The sequence below is a fragment of the Stegastes partitus genome, unplaced genomic scaffold (genome assembly GCF_000690725.1).
Source record: "Stegastes partitus isolate 25-593 unplaced genomic scaffold, Stegastes_partitus-1.0.2 Scaffold876, whole genome shotgun sequence".
NCBI classification, from domain to species: domain Eukaryota; kingdom Metazoa; phylum Chordata; class Actinopteri; family Pomacentridae; genus Stegastes; species Stegastes partitus.
Window position 1 is genome coordinate 86,224 of NW_007578607.1, and position 16,924 is coordinate 103,147.

The 16,924-nt window shown below is 40.2% G+C and overlaps 1 protein-coding gene across 1 annotated transcript; it reads right to left on the minus strand.

The window, feature by feature from the left end:
- Positions 1–2,666: 2,666 nt before the first annotated feature.
- On the minus strand, positions 2,667–16,630 carry perp (p53 apoptosis effector related to pmp22). The gene is made up of 3 exons (XM_008293339.1): positions 15,691–16,630; positions 8,437–8,574; positions 2,667–4,753 (listed from the first exon to the last, which is right to left on the minus strand). Exons 1-3 carry the CDS (start codon positions 15,893–15,895, stop codon positions 4,542–4,544), a joined length of 555 nt encoding a protein of 184 aa, XP_008291561.1. The 5' UTR covers positions 15,896–16,630; the 3' UTR covers positions 2,667–4,541.
- Positions 16,631–16,924: the final 294 nt, after the last annotated feature.

Here is a 16,924-nt window from a genome sequence, read left to right on the forward strand (position 1 = left end):
GCAAATGTTCCACCAAAACAGTTCCCCCACCGTTGTTATTTAGAGTTGACCCCATTACTGTTTCCTGGGCACAAGATGATTGCGATTGGTTAAAGAAACACAAACAAGCCAGAGCTTTTGTCCCCTTCACATATCAGAACGAGGACGGATGCAGTCAGACCCTTCTGTCTTCTGGTTATGCGAGACTAGATGTGAAATTAAGTCATGATTGTTATTAAAAAACATACAGTCCACACACCCTTAAGTTTAACAGTCATTGACTTTGCTTCAAGATGTTTTCAGCAGCTGCAGCTTTAATTTTTTGTGTCAAGTAAATAACTGACTCTTCAAAGGGAGAAAACATGAAAAGACAGGAAGTTTGTAACGACTAAACAGTGGATTTAATTTAATATATTAATTATAATTAATTGTTTCCTGAGGTTCAGCTGATTTAACTCAACCAGTTTAGCATTTTTAGAACTTATTCGATGAAACTGAACTAAATATTTGACCTCAGTTCAGTTTACTAACATTTTGTGGCAGCAGGGTTACAGACTGGAGGAGTGTGATGATGAATAAGACTCTCATCATCTGAAGGGCCTCAACTGTTGCACCAGACTGTTCCTTCACAGAACTAAGGCAACAACCAGCAAGCAACCGTGCATCTGCAATTAATTTAACACACTCTTTGCACTATGGCCTAACCTAACAGTACTCTCTTTACCCACATTTTCTTGCTGCTCTACTGTGATGCTGCTGCAAACTCTTACCACTGCTGCTGCTGCTGCTGCTGCTTGTCCAGGTATCATCTCTGCAGCTCCACCTGTCTTGGAGGAAACATGAGTTCATCTGTGTGTCACCTTCCGGCAACATGCAGCAGTTCAGCTGATTGGTTTGTTGTTTCTGCTTCTCTTGCTGATTTGCAGAAGGAGTCAGTTAGTTCTTGAGTGCCACCTGCAGGTTGGTTGGTAGTGTTTACTCTTCTGGGACTCCCATTGGCTGGGAGACGTCATAAAACTAGATTTTCAAATCAGTAACAGGGAAAATAAAAACAATATGAAGTATCGATATCAACACAGATGTGATATTTTTAATTGTTAAAAGCAGCTAATAAACTGTCATGTAAGGAAAATAAACCGGTCAGGATTATTAAGGTGAATTTATTATTGATAGGATGCTTATACAAGTATTTATATGCAACAAAATATGAATTAATTCCCACTAAATCTAAAACTAGACAGTCTTTTAGAATAAATAATTCATTGTGTGACTTCTCAGAACTATTTCTGTGTTGTGTGTATGAGCTACTGCATTTAAATCAAATACAGCAGCCCCTAGAGGAGCAATAATGTGTCCAGGATGTGATCCAACGTGTGATCTGTCCGTTTATTGCTCACTAGAACGGCAATAAATAGTCAATAATTGATGGTAGATTGAGAGAAAATGAATCAGTGACTTTTTAACCATTCCTCATCTTTATTACTTCTGATTTTAATCCTTTTGTAAATCAAAAATATTAAATATTTACTAGTTCTGGCTTTTAAAATGTGAGAATGAGGCTTTTCTTTGTTATATATGATTTTTAAGTGGCTATTTTTGTGTTTTGTACAATTTTATTTTATTTTTTTTAACTATTTGAGATTTTGTTGTTGCCAAAAACTTTAAAAGCACTCTGCTCAAGTTACAGCCCTCGTATTACCTACAAATTTTGTAGCTCTAATCATTGAAGTTTGACCTTTTATTTGGTTGTTTCTTCACAATATTGCTTTCATGTTGTCGATTAACTTCGTGGTGAAATACGCTGTAAAGTTGAGGTGGTTTGAGTCTCCAGAAGAGAAATACTGTACTGGGTTGCGACATGAACAGTAGTTTCCCAACCTGTGATTCAACGCAAAGCAAAGTGACAGAAACACGCTCAGCAGGGGTGGATACTGTAAACACAGCCGATACGCTCCAACACCGTTAAACCGTCGCTGATCCTTCAGATGTTTTTTTTTTTCCTTCTTTCTCTTTCCGCTTCGTTTACTTTCCCTTACTGTCACTGTACGTCTCACCCTCGTGTCATTTTCTCTCCCTTCTCCTCCTTTTTTTTCTCGTGCACACTCCTTTTGTCTCTCCACCCCTTTCACAGAGAAACCAGAGCTGTCAGGACTTGCTGAGCAAAGTCGAATTCTCACTGGGGCCTGTCTCTGGGTGTGGCTCTCTGTGTGTGCATGTCATAATTTATGACTCACGTCTGTGGATCTTTGTGTTCTTTTATCAACTACGTTCCTCAGAGTTCCTGCATTCGTGGGCATGGGTGTGTTTGGTAGCAACTTCTGCGAGCGTAAACACAACCAGGAACATTATTTGCATACAGACTGTAACTGAACTTTATCCTTCACTTTAATAACACTGTAAACAAAGACACTAGTGATTCATCTCGGGGTGATTCACTTTTGGTTCTAAAGTAAAATTTCACAAGCTTGTATGATAAGTTTATGTTTACTTCTAGTTAACCATAGCAACCTTAACCCTCTTTTAATCCTAAAAACTACAGATGAATAATAAAACATTTGGCAAAGTGTGTGCACACAAACTATAAAAAAAGAAAAGTCCCCGGGATCATTTCCTCCAGCTTTATGTTCCTCTCCCACCCCTCAGACATATAAAAACAGCTGCTGCATTTTAAATGAAAGTGGAACCGCTTCAAATAAAAGAAACTCTTTATTGCATAAAAATACACAGACTACAAAAAATAATTCATACTACAGCAGAAAAACCAGCTGGAATTTCCAATGAGACATTCCCTATAGTACAGTAATGATTTAAAATGCTGGCGTTGAAAACAGACTCATTCCCACAAGTAAAAGCATGTTTTCACCTCGACCTCCGGGACATGCAGTTTAGTGTCTTCAAGTGTAAAACTGCCCGTTTCCGGACAGATTACCAGTTAAAATTATAAAACCAAAGGAGCTTTTTAAGCAGACATTTGCTGCGTAAACAGCGTAAAAGAATCCAGGTCAGATCATTAAGTTGGATTATGGCCACGTATCAAAAATCAGCTGTCGCTTCTCTTTTATCATCCTCCAGTTGCAAATTTCTCTTTTAAAAGTCTTTCCTTTTAATTAAAGAAAAAGTGATTTGATCTTGTTTGGGCATGAACAGAATTAGTCAGTAAAACCAGACTGACCAGTTGGATTGAACATTCGAGGTTTCAATAACAGAAGAAGAAGAAGAAGCTAAGGCACAGGTTTTACACACAGCGAGTCCGACGATTGTACAACTTGGCCTCAGAATCTCAACCAGCCAACACAGGGTTAGCCAAACTGGCATCATCAGAACCTAGAAAATAGATGTTTGGTTGTCTGTCTGCGACTAAAAAATGATTTATCTTTCCCTCTGAATGCGCCTACACTGAGGCGACAAACATGAAAAAAAACACAGAATTAGCTTCTAAATTTGTCTTGTTCCCTTTAAACCACAATTTTGACATCATTTATTAAACAAGGCAGTTTGGACCATCTCGAAAATTTTCATTTACAGGTTGTAGAGCGACTCTTCTCTGGAAGGGAATATTGCAAAAAGAAAAAAAAATCATTTGATCAAATTGGAAAAACTGAGTAGTCAAGAACATTTTTGAGTAAGACTATGGTTAAAGCATAGCGGAAATTCGTCTTAAAAAATCTGCTTCCCGTTCAATTCAAGAACACCTCTTCTTCTTCCTCCGTGTCACATGAAGCGTCGCACCACACGTCTACTCATGAATTATTATCAGCGTTCACAACACGTCCAACGACAGCACGGCAAACTCCCACAGCTACACCCCCTTTGGTAATAATAAGAATACAAAACTCTGGAGACAAACAGCAGATAAGAAAAACGCGTAAAAAGGTGCAAACACGACTGTTAAAACTACATGTACAGTTCTATATATGTGTAGATTACATTCAGCTTCTGAGTCCAAACCTTTGCTTCCTTCTTACCTTATGCACAACAACATATTGGGAAAAAAAAAGACACACGACGAAGAAAAACTAATTTAAAACACAGGACAAAACCAAACGATGGATTTATCTTCCAGCCTGTGCAAAAAAACATTCCAGATTTTAGGAGATAAATCAGGTGAAAGCTATGTTTTTTGTTTAGTTTGTTTTACACCTAATCACCTCCTTTAAGTTAAGCGCACTTGGGTGATCTTGCATTGAGAGTTACAGTTAAAAAGTACAGTTAAATTGAGGAATATGTTTCATGTGGAGAGGAGAAGAAAAAAAAAATGGTATAAAACATTTCTGGAGATGCCGACTTAATCTAAAATAGAGGTTTGTACACTTTAAAGCAACATCCAATCACAGTCCACTCCAGTTAGAATCCCTCCTCGCTTTCACTCTTTGGATGGTCGGTGAGGGGCTTCCCATTGCTGAACCAGGATTATCTGAACTAAGCCATCGCGGATCTTTGGTGAAATGGTACAGTGTAAAAATGTTCAACGGCCAGCGCAGATCCAGCTCGAGAGTGAAAAGCGGAAATGGCTGTAACTGGGTGGGGTGTGCAGGGTTTTTTTCTTTCTTTCTTTTTGGTCTTTAAGCACTGGAATAGATGTATTTGACCTTGGCGTTGCCGCTCAGCTCGTCCTCATAACGTGGCAGGCAGCAGAAGAGGATGGCGCAGCCCAGGCAGAGGATGGTGGCGCCCCAGCCAAAGCCGTAGGCCCAGGTGTAGAAGTAGTTGCCCTCGAAGATCAGCTCGTTGAATTTGACGGGGTAGATGATCAGAGCGATGACCTGAAAGATGACTGCGGAGAGAAAAACAAGGTTTGAGTGCACGGCTCGGTGTGGGAGAGGCTGGATCAGTTTAACCGTCATCAGAACTGGATTTTAATGACACTAAGATGTGATTGGTGTTCAAAAACACTTCACCTGTTCCCCTCCCAGAGCATCACGAACCAGACAGAAAAGCTCAGATTGAACTCTGTCATGAAATAACTGTTTAATTCAAAAGCTGATTCTGAAAGCCAGTTTTCTGGGCCTTGAACCCTCCAAACACAAAAAAAAAACATCAGAAAGTTTGAAAGACGACTTATAAGAGCCAGAAACTGCAAAAAAAAACAAAAACAGAAAGAACTGACAGATTTTTAACTTTTCTTCTTATCTCATGACATTTTACCAAAATCAAAATATCTCATTAAAAAAAAAATTAGCCAAAACTAAACATTTTGCAGCCAGTTTCTAATAAAGACAAAAAAATTCTGCACTTCTGGATGCTGCTGTGAAGCCGTCGGTCACTCTGCTGTGACTAACAGTCTTGTGAAAATAAATCAGGGACTGATTTATTTTCTGCAGGATGTGTTTTCACTGAGCTGATAAGAGACAAGTATGTAAGCAAATTAAAAACATAGTGGCACCATCTCTTTCCAGAACTGGTGACACATGTGGGAACTTGTTGAAATGATAAAATGAAAACTTCTTTTTGGATTGTTAAGCACTGTATAAAAAGAATTGGTGTCATTTTTATTTGAAGATTAATACGTACAGAGATAATTCTACATGTTAACATCTGAACAACGAAGCTGAACAATGGTAACCTATGAAAACACTGTATTGTTTATTCTAGATATAACTCCATGGAACATTCGCTTGAAAGATGATGAATGACATTTTACTTCCAGAGAATAACACACACACTATATATATATCAGATTGATCAGATAAGGAGGTCATTATAATTCTACCACCTGCTGGAAAATTTGACAAAATTGATGGAAAGAAAAACCTATTTATGAATAAATAACTGAATGACAAGCTGGAAAAACTTTTTAAAGCCATTAGAGAAAGCAAGAGAAACGAAAGGCGACACGCTCAGTGAGTCGTGTACGGGGCCGAGCAGACACTAACAGCTGGGTGTGGAAAATACCTTCACAAGCGACTGCAAGAGTTACGTCAACATATCGGCTCTGGCACTGATCGCTGCCTGTCACTGTTTCCACACAATTATTCTCCACAAACGCTCTGATTTGCTATTCAATGTAGTTTCCTGTGACAGAATAATGACAAAATACCAACAACAAAAAAAGGATAAAACTATTATTTTGCTTTGGCTGTTGTCCTCTAATGTGAAGTCAGGACAAAGCAGAGAGTGACTCGACTTCTTCACTTCATCTCAACACACACTCATAAATCAGAAACACACCAATAATCTATATATTTCTGCTCCATCAGCTCTCTCTCTAAGAAGTGTGTAACCACTAACCTCAATATCTATACGCTGCTGCATGTTAACAACTGCAAAATGACCTCAAGGTTTGTAAAACCTTTATTTTCACCTATTTGCTGCAAATTGCTGCTGGCTGTTTTCCACCATTAAGTGTATTTTCCAGCCTTCCAGGCAGCCGTGGTTTCATTTCATGCCCGTATGTTACTAAAAGCAACTTGTGGAGACTTAACACGGGACTTATTAAGAACCTCACTTATCACCTAAAGTCTTGCGGTTAGTTCTGGCACCCTGAATTCACAGGATGGGTGCCAAACTTCCTGGAAAACAATCGAAGTTACCAACGAAATACTTGTGAATCACCACATCTCAGTAAATGTTTCCACATAACTTTTAAATAATAGGAGGTATTTTGTGGAAGTGCCAAACTTTTTGAGCCCGCTGACGTGTCGGCGGGTTAGTCGTTAGAAACTAAGTTTCCTCAAACACCAATAACTTCACTTTTCAAAGACAGCTAGTGAAATGTGGAACGGTGCATGAAAAATAAATAAAAATAAGAATATTTCCATTTTATGGCAGTCATAAAAGCTACCGACTCCTGGGTTTGACTCAGTGTAAGCATCTTATAGCTTCACTGAAGAGCAAACGCTGCCTGTGATAGTGTCAAATAATTCCCCTTAAAGACACTTAAGGGAAAAAATAGCTGTTAAGGGCTCAGGAAGGCCGCTGTGGCACTTCTAGAACAAGGATGTTGATTATTCATATCCTCCAGAGACAGGGGATCTCAGTTTCAAGAATTGTTGTGTTGATTAGATAAAAGCACTAAAGAGGGATACTGTAAGTGTACTTATAATCTTTCTGGCATTTTTCTCTTCCTTTTATTTTTTATCCTCCTGACTGAGTCATTTGCGACACCTTCATAGAAGCTGTAACAGCGTGAAACAAGTTCTAACTACTTAGAACTCCCTCTGGCACATTTAAAATAGACATCGCAGTAGATGTGAATCACGACTGGCGGTTTCACCTGCATGTCTGCCGCTGAGGAGCCGATTGTGTACGTTTGTGTGTTTGTTCCTCATCTCAGAATCTCTTTGGGGTGAGTCAGTCGGATTAACAGACGACACTTTCGTCCAACATGCAATCATCATCGTCATCTTGACTCATTTCTATGTGGAAGACTTATGTCGCAGATATCCTCCGTCCCTCCCATGTATGATCCATCCCTTCTAAAGAAAAACTTGTACTTTCATCCCCCTCATCCCTTCTATACATAAGGCTAACTTTTGTTCCTCTGCCTCACCTTAATGTCTCATCTCTTTCAGTCTGTTGACACCCCATGTTCCCAGAACAATGACAACTAACGCATTAAGGAGGTTTCAAAAAGTCTTAATTTGTCGATTTTGCAAGAATATTTTTCAGTTAAGACATTACAAAAAAAACCCCAAAACATCCAGTGTGGTTTGTAAAGCCAAAAGATAAAGGCTGGGAAAACTAAATCCAGAATAAAGCACTGATGAAAATGTGTTTGTAGCATAAAAACACTGAAAGTTCATTTAACCTGTGGTCTTTTTCGCTTATTGATGACTATGACAGTGTTTACTACGGCAAGAAAATGTTATTTGGGAAGTTGTTTCACTCAGAAAAAGGTGAGTTTTGTGTTTGTTGCTCTCAAAATCAGATTTAAAAATCTAAAAAAATAATATAAAAATCTTCTCGGGCAATCAGAATTTGTGTTTTTGAGAAGAATAAAGCAGATTAGGTGCCTGAAACCCTCCTGTTGTGTTTGTACTTCATTAGAAAATGAAAGTAGAAATGTACTTCTTGAAACAAAGCCCTGGTCAGTTGGTAAAATCCACAGAGCTCGTTGGTAAAAGACGACTTCAGGGGTTGAGATCTAAAGACTCACAAATAAATACCTTAAAATGTCACCAAGCAAGCTGCTTGGCGGGTTTAAAGATGGAATATTATGCACTGTGAAGACCAGACGAGTGCTTGTTATCAGTTTGAGCTAATTTAGTCGTTTATGGCTGAGTGTTGCTCTTTATGTAATTAGAGCTAATTTAATTTCTTAACGAAGTACAGCTAAAACAGAAGGATTTCAGGCTCCTACTCGTTTTTATGTACCTCAGAAGCAAAATAAAAGTGTCTTCTCAGGTACTACAAGCTCCATTTAAATACTTATAATTAATTTCCAGATGTGTTGGTGAAGACAAACACAGAAACTGGCTGTTTGTGTGCATGTGCCTCCGTGTGGAAGCGTTTACTTACCAACAATGATCAGCAGAATTCCCACGACGGGCAGCATGCCGATGTTGAGGTTGCACATAGCCAAAACGGAGAGGATGAAGGCGAGGATGAGGATGATTAGGCCAATGATCATGAGAGCAGCGACGGCCTGGGCCCAAGCTGAAGGTCAACAAAAAAAAAAAAGAAAAAGGAAAAGTTAGGGTCACGCTTGCAAACTGAGATAAAAACCTGAAAAGTCATACGTTAGGTTTTCCAAGTTGATTTTCTTACAAATAAACTCTCTAATTATTACATTAGGACTGTCCTAACACCACAGTCCAGATGGAAGAGCTGATAAAATGTCGTTTTTATAGGGTTTGGACTTTTTTTTGCCCTGAGTTTTGGCTGTCAGGCTACACACAGGCTGCTCTGCCTTAGTCGGCAACGGTTTACAGTTTTACACAGGGTTTACTGTAGCTGGCTTTGTTTTTTAGGTAAAGTTTTTGTATTTATAGCCCTTAAAAAGACACATTAAATGATCATCCAACACTATTCTAAAGATGTGAATAGCACGTAATATTACAGATTACAGATTTAGGGTTAGCACCTCACTCATTCTGTTTTTCTCCTTCCTATCACCACTTCAATGTGAACCCCTGAAACTAAACCATGCACATAATCAAAGCTGCTTATTATACCATATTTTGTGTGTGGCTGAAGGGTAAAATGTGTCCATATGTAATTATGTTTGATTGATCCATATGTAGTTTTCTGGTAGATGTTGTTATGCAGCTCTGAGACGAGTTAATTGTGCAACGTGACAAGGCGGTATTTAGTCATTACTGCAGCTCTAAAGAACGCCTTCTCACCACCGGCAGCTTGAACTCATGACAGCACAATCTGCAAAGCTAGTGAGAGGTTGACTTCAATAAAGACGGCGACACACCCGCCACACCCTCAACAAAACTTCACGTTTCTGCGACGTCTCTTGTGTAATTCTAACGAACTTGTAGCAGAAATGAGACGTAAGACACACACATGATTTTTTGATTTTTGGAAAGAAAACCAGTTGAGAGGCCGGACAGAGTAGCACACCCGTTGTGTCATGTGAAGGTGCTGCTGTGTGCATGTATCATCATCTCTGTCAGGAACTGCCTCTAAAAACACCTGTACAATGTGTTCAACAGGTTTCACGTGCATCTAGGATTAAAATAAACACTAAGCATCGAGGTTGATGCAAGCACGCAGAATGACGATCAGTCACACAAAGATTACTGCAGGTAATCTGCACATTTATACATATTCTGAGACCAAACTGTGTGTCACCGTGTGGACTTCCAAAGAACTGTTCCACCCAGTTCGCTGATACTGGATCAGCCAACACCTTAAATTATTCACAGCTATGCATGTGTGTGTGTGTTCAGGTAAAGCCCTACCTGCCTCAGCCAGAGGCAATCCTCCCATCATGCACACATCAGACTAGTTGGACAGGTTCAGTCTTCTCCCACAGTCACAGTAATACTAAGTGGCAGTCAGACTCCAAAACAACACTCTGCTGCTCTTCACTCCACGGCAGACTCTCAAACACGGTCACGTTGAATTTAGAGGACTGAGTTCAGACTCATCCTGAGCTTCATAAACTTATTACCACTGAAGTTTTATTCATGTGAAGGGGAGAGAGTCTTATTCAGAGTTATAGAGGCAGAACTCTGAAGATTTTTTATTAAAACTAACACAGATGTAGGAAACAAAAGCAGCTGTACATTGGAAAGGTTTTATCTTCACTCTTGATTCTCTTTGTTAGGAATTAGATGATCGCAAACATGTATGAATTAGATCAATAGCAAAGCAACACAGCACATCAATGACTGTCGATAACAGTTAAAAACAGCCATACAGTGACAGAAATCCGCTTCCTAGACATAAAGATTTAGTTACAATAGTCCTGTTCACAGTATTAGGTTGTTGTTTTCCCAATGAAAACACAAAAATCAACATTTTGATTAAGTGTCATCAACATAATTGATGATAAAATTACAAGCTGTGATGTTTGGGCTCATAAAGTATTTATTATCCAAACTTCTGGGTCACTTTTCAACTTACAATGTCCACATTCATGAACTAAACAAAGACAGATGACGTACTGCCTTTAAAATGATTTTTTGTTTGAGGTTCTGGGAGCTGATTTAGAAACCAGACATAATATAAATTCAAATCAGATGTGTCTGACACACTGCTGCATCCTCTGAGCTCCAAAACCCACCAGAAGGTTTGAAATCTGCATAAATTACCCAATTTATCAGAGGCAGGCGCCGTAAAAACAGAAAGAACTGTCAGATTTTCAACTTTCTGATGGTCCTTGAACCAAACGTGTGTGACGGAAGAGTAACCAAGACTAAGCTTAAAATTGGGAATTTCAATCTACATGTCCCATTTAAACATTTGCCAAAAATAAACTGTTTACTCAAACCAAACTTGACTGAGCTGCAACCAACAGATGTTTGGCTGAACTGCAGGCAGTGTATCCACCGAGCAGATATGAGACAGTCGTGGAAAGAAAAGAAAACACCTTGGAAATAATCAAAGAAATTAAACTTTGCTTTTCTTTTTAAATAATATCTTTGGCTTTGTAACTTTCATGTCATGTGCCGTTTCAGGTGCAGGACTTCATACTGCGGTGAAAAGTGAGCTTACAGTGACTAAAAACATGACACGAGCAAAAACCACTAAACTACTTGGAGTTCAGAGGGTTAACTAGTTTGCCGTGAACCTCATTCACGCCAGTCCAACTCGCTATATGCAAATATCTGGCATTTGGCCTCAGGCGCTGTGTCATCTTTTTTTTTTTTTTCGCTGCCAGATTTTCTGACTGGTGTCCTCAAAGTAACCGAGGAGGATATTTTGGCAGGTGATTATTCTGCCTGTAAAAACACGCTTCTTTATCTCCTCTTACTTTTCCCAGAGAGCTGGTGTCTTGTCTTGGCTCTGTATAAGGTTTGGTTTAGGTATGGGAATAAGAAATTTAACCAAGAAGCATTTTAACTTCATCTAGAAAGATTTGTTTTCTCGTTGGTATATTTTTTTACAATTGGTTTTCACAAAGGACCAAGTTTTCTCATCCAAAGACTTGAATAACTGTTTGGATAATTGGCTAAATCCACAGTTGCTGAAACAATCAATTGCTGGCAGGCTCCTTCTGTGCACAAAGGGCTCTACAGCATAGCATTGTTTCATTGTGTTTAGATGGCAAATCTTTTTTTTTTTTTTAAATACAGAATGTGAACATATCTGGGTGTGTCATCAGCGAGCACCAGAACTGTCTGTCCCCGTCACTCCTACCTGACACCATCCAGCTGTCCAACATCTGCTTCCCCCCCTCTGATCAGAACTGAGCTGCTTTTCTACATCTATAAACTATCACTACATCCACCCAGGAAGCCTACTGCAGCTTTACTAAAACCGCTCCTACGAATTCAACAAACACCCGCCGGCTTTCCTCGGCCTCTGACAAATGTGTTTGTTCTACAAGTAGGGAGATTTTTCTGAACCTTCAGATCTGGTCTTACAGTCAAAGATCATTTTCATCAAACCTCTTAGAAGAAGGCTTTCATACAGGCAGCGGGGATCAACTCGACGCCCCGCGCTCCCCTTGAAAGGCTTTTAATGGGACACCTGCCCAACCAGCAGGGCTGCTGCTGGAAACACAGCACCAGTGTTTGAACTCATTCTACGGAAAGTCTACCTGCTTGGTGAAAATTTAGCTGCGCGTAATGCATCGACATGTGCCGCTATAGATAAGAATACACTGCTTCAAAAGTGTGCGCACTCGTAACACAGAGGAGGGAACCACTGCTGCTCCGGTATCGGTACCTTAAATCGATTTACACCATCTGAACTGTGCTTTCAAATGAGGCATAGTTTGTCACCTTTCAGTCAGAACACGATTTGTTCCGCACGCAGTCTGGGAAAGAACGAAAGGTTTAAATCAAGGCATTTCATCAGAAGTGACGCAAAAAAATCAAATGTCGCCTTAAAGCTGCGCCGCTAATCCACTCGCAATCTTGCAAATGGATGATCTAAACGCACTCAAAAGCATTAAAAGGCTTTACGAAAGTTGCACCACATTGCCCAACCCTTGGCAACCCCCGTGTCGTGATTCATATTAAACCGGTCATTATCTGATTCTGATAAATTTCTCAGATGACGTACACGTGCTAAAGGCTCGGAAACATGTCTGCTCATGTTGGTCGCGTGAAAGCAGCTGGGAGTATCGACACAAAGAAAAAAGGCCTGAACGCTCCCAATGGGAGTTTGCTTACGACATCCTGCTTCCGTACACGCCGCTCATGTTTGTTTCCTCGGTTTTCAGAACAATACCAAAAGTGTGGAGGCCAGAAGAACAACGGGGCAACAAAAAAAAAAAAAAGTATCCTACAAGCAGCCCAGTAGCCGTTTGGCTGCTGTCTTTTGTTTAATTAATTCAACCCTGCTGAGAATAAAGGAGGCCAGAACAGGCGCAGAGCAGAGTTCAGAGAAAAATAACCAAACTACTCGAGGGATCAGAGAATTCCTGACGAATACAGCAGCTTGTGTTTTCACATGCTGGATGTATGATAGGGTTACATTTATGAAAACTAAAGAGAAACATCTGTCTTTACTGTAATAACTGTTTAGTTCACACTGATTATTGCTGCTGCTCGGACGCTTTACTGCTGCTGTCACAGAGCTGAGCACGATGGCTAATGTTTCCATTATGTATTTAACAACTGTTTTCTCAATTAGTCCATATATAGGGACAAATATAATTGATAAAAACAATGTTGATCACAGTGTATTAGACCCCAAAGTCTTTAAATGAATGTTTGGTCTCATCAACAGGCCAAAAGCCCAAAAATATCCACGATATAAAAACAGAGACAAGCAAGAAAATCCTCACAAATATTTCTTTTTGCTTATTTAAAAAGTAAAAATTTACTTTCTTTCATGATGTCAGCTGTAATTCCAGCAGTAAACCGTCACAAAAATGCACATTTTGGAACTGACTTCTTAAAAAAGGAGTCATTTTACTGTGAAGATCTTTTTTTTTTTTTTTAACACTGACAACAATTTCTGCTGCGACTACACATCAGAATCATTGTCAATATTACTTGTCGGGTTTCTACTGTAGCCGTATTCCAGCTCACGTATTTTTATTCTCAGCCAGTATCACACTTATATTGCTGCATTCATTCTCTGGTTATGTAATTTCTTCACTTGGTTATCTTATCTTACATGTTGCAGAGTTATAGTGGGCAGTGCTGTAATGTTTATGTCTTTATTCAACAGAATTACAGAGAAAACGATGACGACAACAAACCAGATGTGGCCTTCAGGTTGGGATTCAACATGGTTTATATACTGTTTGTAGCAACACACATATTTACCAGGAATGCTAAGTCTCTGCAGAATAGTTTATAGCATTAATATTTAGTGCAGAAATAGACAGCAGAAGATGAGAGTTGGACTACTTTTTTTTAACCGAGCTTGTACAGGCTGTGCATTGCAGATCCCAACATGGAGCCGCATGCCATTACCCAAACTAGTCAACGACCTCCACGGCGGCTGATAAGAGCAACAGTGCTTTCTTTGTTTGGGACTGAGGGTGTGGAACAACACATATACAACCTGAGCAGGAGAACACCAGCCTGTTCTGTTCATAGTCATTGATCTCAGCAAGCTTCAGTTGGAAAACCTCATAAACAGCTTCTCTATGAAAAGCCATATCTGAGCAAACACGTCTGACTGACAGCCATCTTGAAATCTGCTCCTCATTTGCGTTTTTTTGTGGGAACGCGGTGAGAAAAATACTTAAAATGTTTCGAATGTGCTTTGTTTGTTTTCCCTCAGAGCAGTTTTACAGGAATGAGGTTTGTTTTAACCTTTTCAACTCTGCTGCTCTGAACTCTAAGTAATTTCTGGGCGTTCTTGTTTTTTTGTTGTTTGTGACATATTTCCACAGAGATCCCCCTAATTATTTAGAAAACATGCGTTAGTCCCCTGAAGTAACAATGTGAAAGAAGCGAAGGATTCCTACTTTCAACAGACGTGTACTCATTGTGCCTGAACTGTGTGATAAATAAAATCATCTGCACCATAAATTGATGCAGAAAATGCACAGATTGCTGCATCGGAAAGCAGGAAATTCAGTGTTTAAAGCTCACAACCATCCCAAACTTCTGCTAAATGTGTCTGCAGCAATGATTTTAGTAACATTGGTTGGAATTAATCGCTGCATGTTGTGTTTTCTTCACCAAAAAAACAACTCAATGCAGCAGGAGAGTAAAAATAAATGAAAATACTCATTTCAAATCCAGTGTATGTTTGAATCAGCTCATATTTAACCACTATTTATACTAAAACCAGATTAAAGAAGAGCATTTTCCGGCAGTAGTAAGCGTCAGAACAATTCAGTTATATTTATACAGCTCACAACTTGAGTCACCTCAGGGCACCTCACACAGCAAGGCCAAGGCCTCACTACATCATCTCATAGAGAGAAAACTGACTATTCTATTTGAGCGAGCACTCAGTGACAGCGTGAGCAAGGTTACAGGTTTTCTACGGCTAGACTTTATAGCTGGATGTGTTGCGTAAAAGCAGTTTGAATTTAATTCAGCGTCGCTGCTCTCATAACTCCAACAAAGGCTTCGGTTAAGCAGAAGACACAAACAGGTCAGAGAGTCAAGGAGAAAACTGAGCAATGATTCAGGTTGTTTTGCTTTTAAACTTTGTGTTTTGATTTTTTTCCTCGCTTACTGCATAGATTTGTGGGGGTTATTTTTTTTTCTATTTGTGATGTTCTCAAATGGGCGACACAAGAAAACAAACTTCACAAGGTGGAGATGTTTCATGAAATGTTTCTCCTCTTGTTGAGAAGTTAACTGGAGGAGCTTTTTGTGCACCATCCCATGAACCATCCCTCCTTTTCTTCCTCTCTCTCTCCTTCTGCACCAGACAGAAGATGATAAAAAAAAAATGGAGTTAATCATAGTGGAGAGCAAAGTTCATTTTGCTTGACTGCCTGCGGTTGGATAAGTGTTGCAGGCCTCCCTCCTCCCCTCAGCCTGCTGGGAGTTTCTGGTTATCAGAGGTCGACTCCCTCAGGTTGCAATGTGTTGGATTTCACAGACACACGCTGACTAAGGAGCTGTTATCGCCTCTATTAACATCATCCCATTCGCTCTTTCGTTTTTGGTAATCTTAGAATAATGTTTTCTATCATAATAATGTTTTGTGGTGCAAAGATCGGACACTTACAGTACTCCATGAGCGACTTGCACTCCCAGTTGTCATTCCTGCCTCGGCACTGGTCCCACATACTGGCGTAGTGAGTCTTGGCGTCCTCGTCCTCGACCCATCCCGACTGGGCGGCGATGGCGATAATGTCAAATATGATGGCGAAGACCAGCAGCAGGGGCACGATCCACCTGCATCGAGGGTAGGCGATCCCGCAGCGGAACATGACCGACGATCTGAGTGCTTGGAGCGGCGGAAGAGAGAGAAGGACGAGCGGCTGGGCGAGAGGTGCGCAGAGTTTCTAGTCCGTCCCGGTGCTGGCGTGCGTCTTTGCGCAGAGCTGAATGTGAGCGTCTGAGGTGTGGATACGAGATAAAAAAGCGTCAGCCCCACCCGAGAGTGAAATGCAGCCGTCAACCAGGTTTGGGACCTGAAGGGCTGGGCTTGTTACAGAGGCTGAATCAGGCCCAGCCCAGCTGACTGTGTCATATTACACACCGAGGAAACACGCAAGAGCCGCCGGGGAGCCACTTTCACCTCAGTCCTGACGCCCAGAAATGATTTTTTTCCCAATGCGTCAAGTTTGAGTTTCTAGCCGAAGGATTACAACAGGTTGGTAAGTAGTTAGGTAGGTAGAGGACTGAGAGCAGGTGGTGGGTGGAGGGAGGCGAGGCAGGGAAGGAGAGAGAAGGCAGGAAAATGACAGAATGGTGAGGCACCGCGTCAAGCTGCCACTAGATGGCGACCCAGCTCAAACAAGAAAAAAGTTCTATTTAATAATAAATAAGAAATACAGAGGAAGAAAGAAAAAACAGCACCAGGAAGACTTTTAATATTGGAAACATGTCTGCATCCACCTTTAACCTTGACTGATCCCAATGCACCTTGGTGGATTTAATGAATGGACAATGCTGCCAAAGTGTCTGTGTCACCCTGATGTAGTCACATATGAATAAACAACACCCACTGATTGTTGCTCAACTCTTTATTTGTGACTATTTTATCTGTTTAACTCTTTTTTTTCTTCAGTCTGAGTTGATGCCAAAAGGGAAAAAAGGAAAGATTTTTTTAAAAAGAAGGTTCGTGCAAATGGTGCCCAAAATCTCCAACAACATCCTTCCCGAGTTAACTTTAAATCCTCAACACTGGGAAAAAAAAAAACCTGTCCTGAAATATTTCCATTTCCTTAAGTTTGTTTGTCTGTGTCGCTCAACATTTGCAGTCAACATGACAAGATAAAAACAAATATAAATCA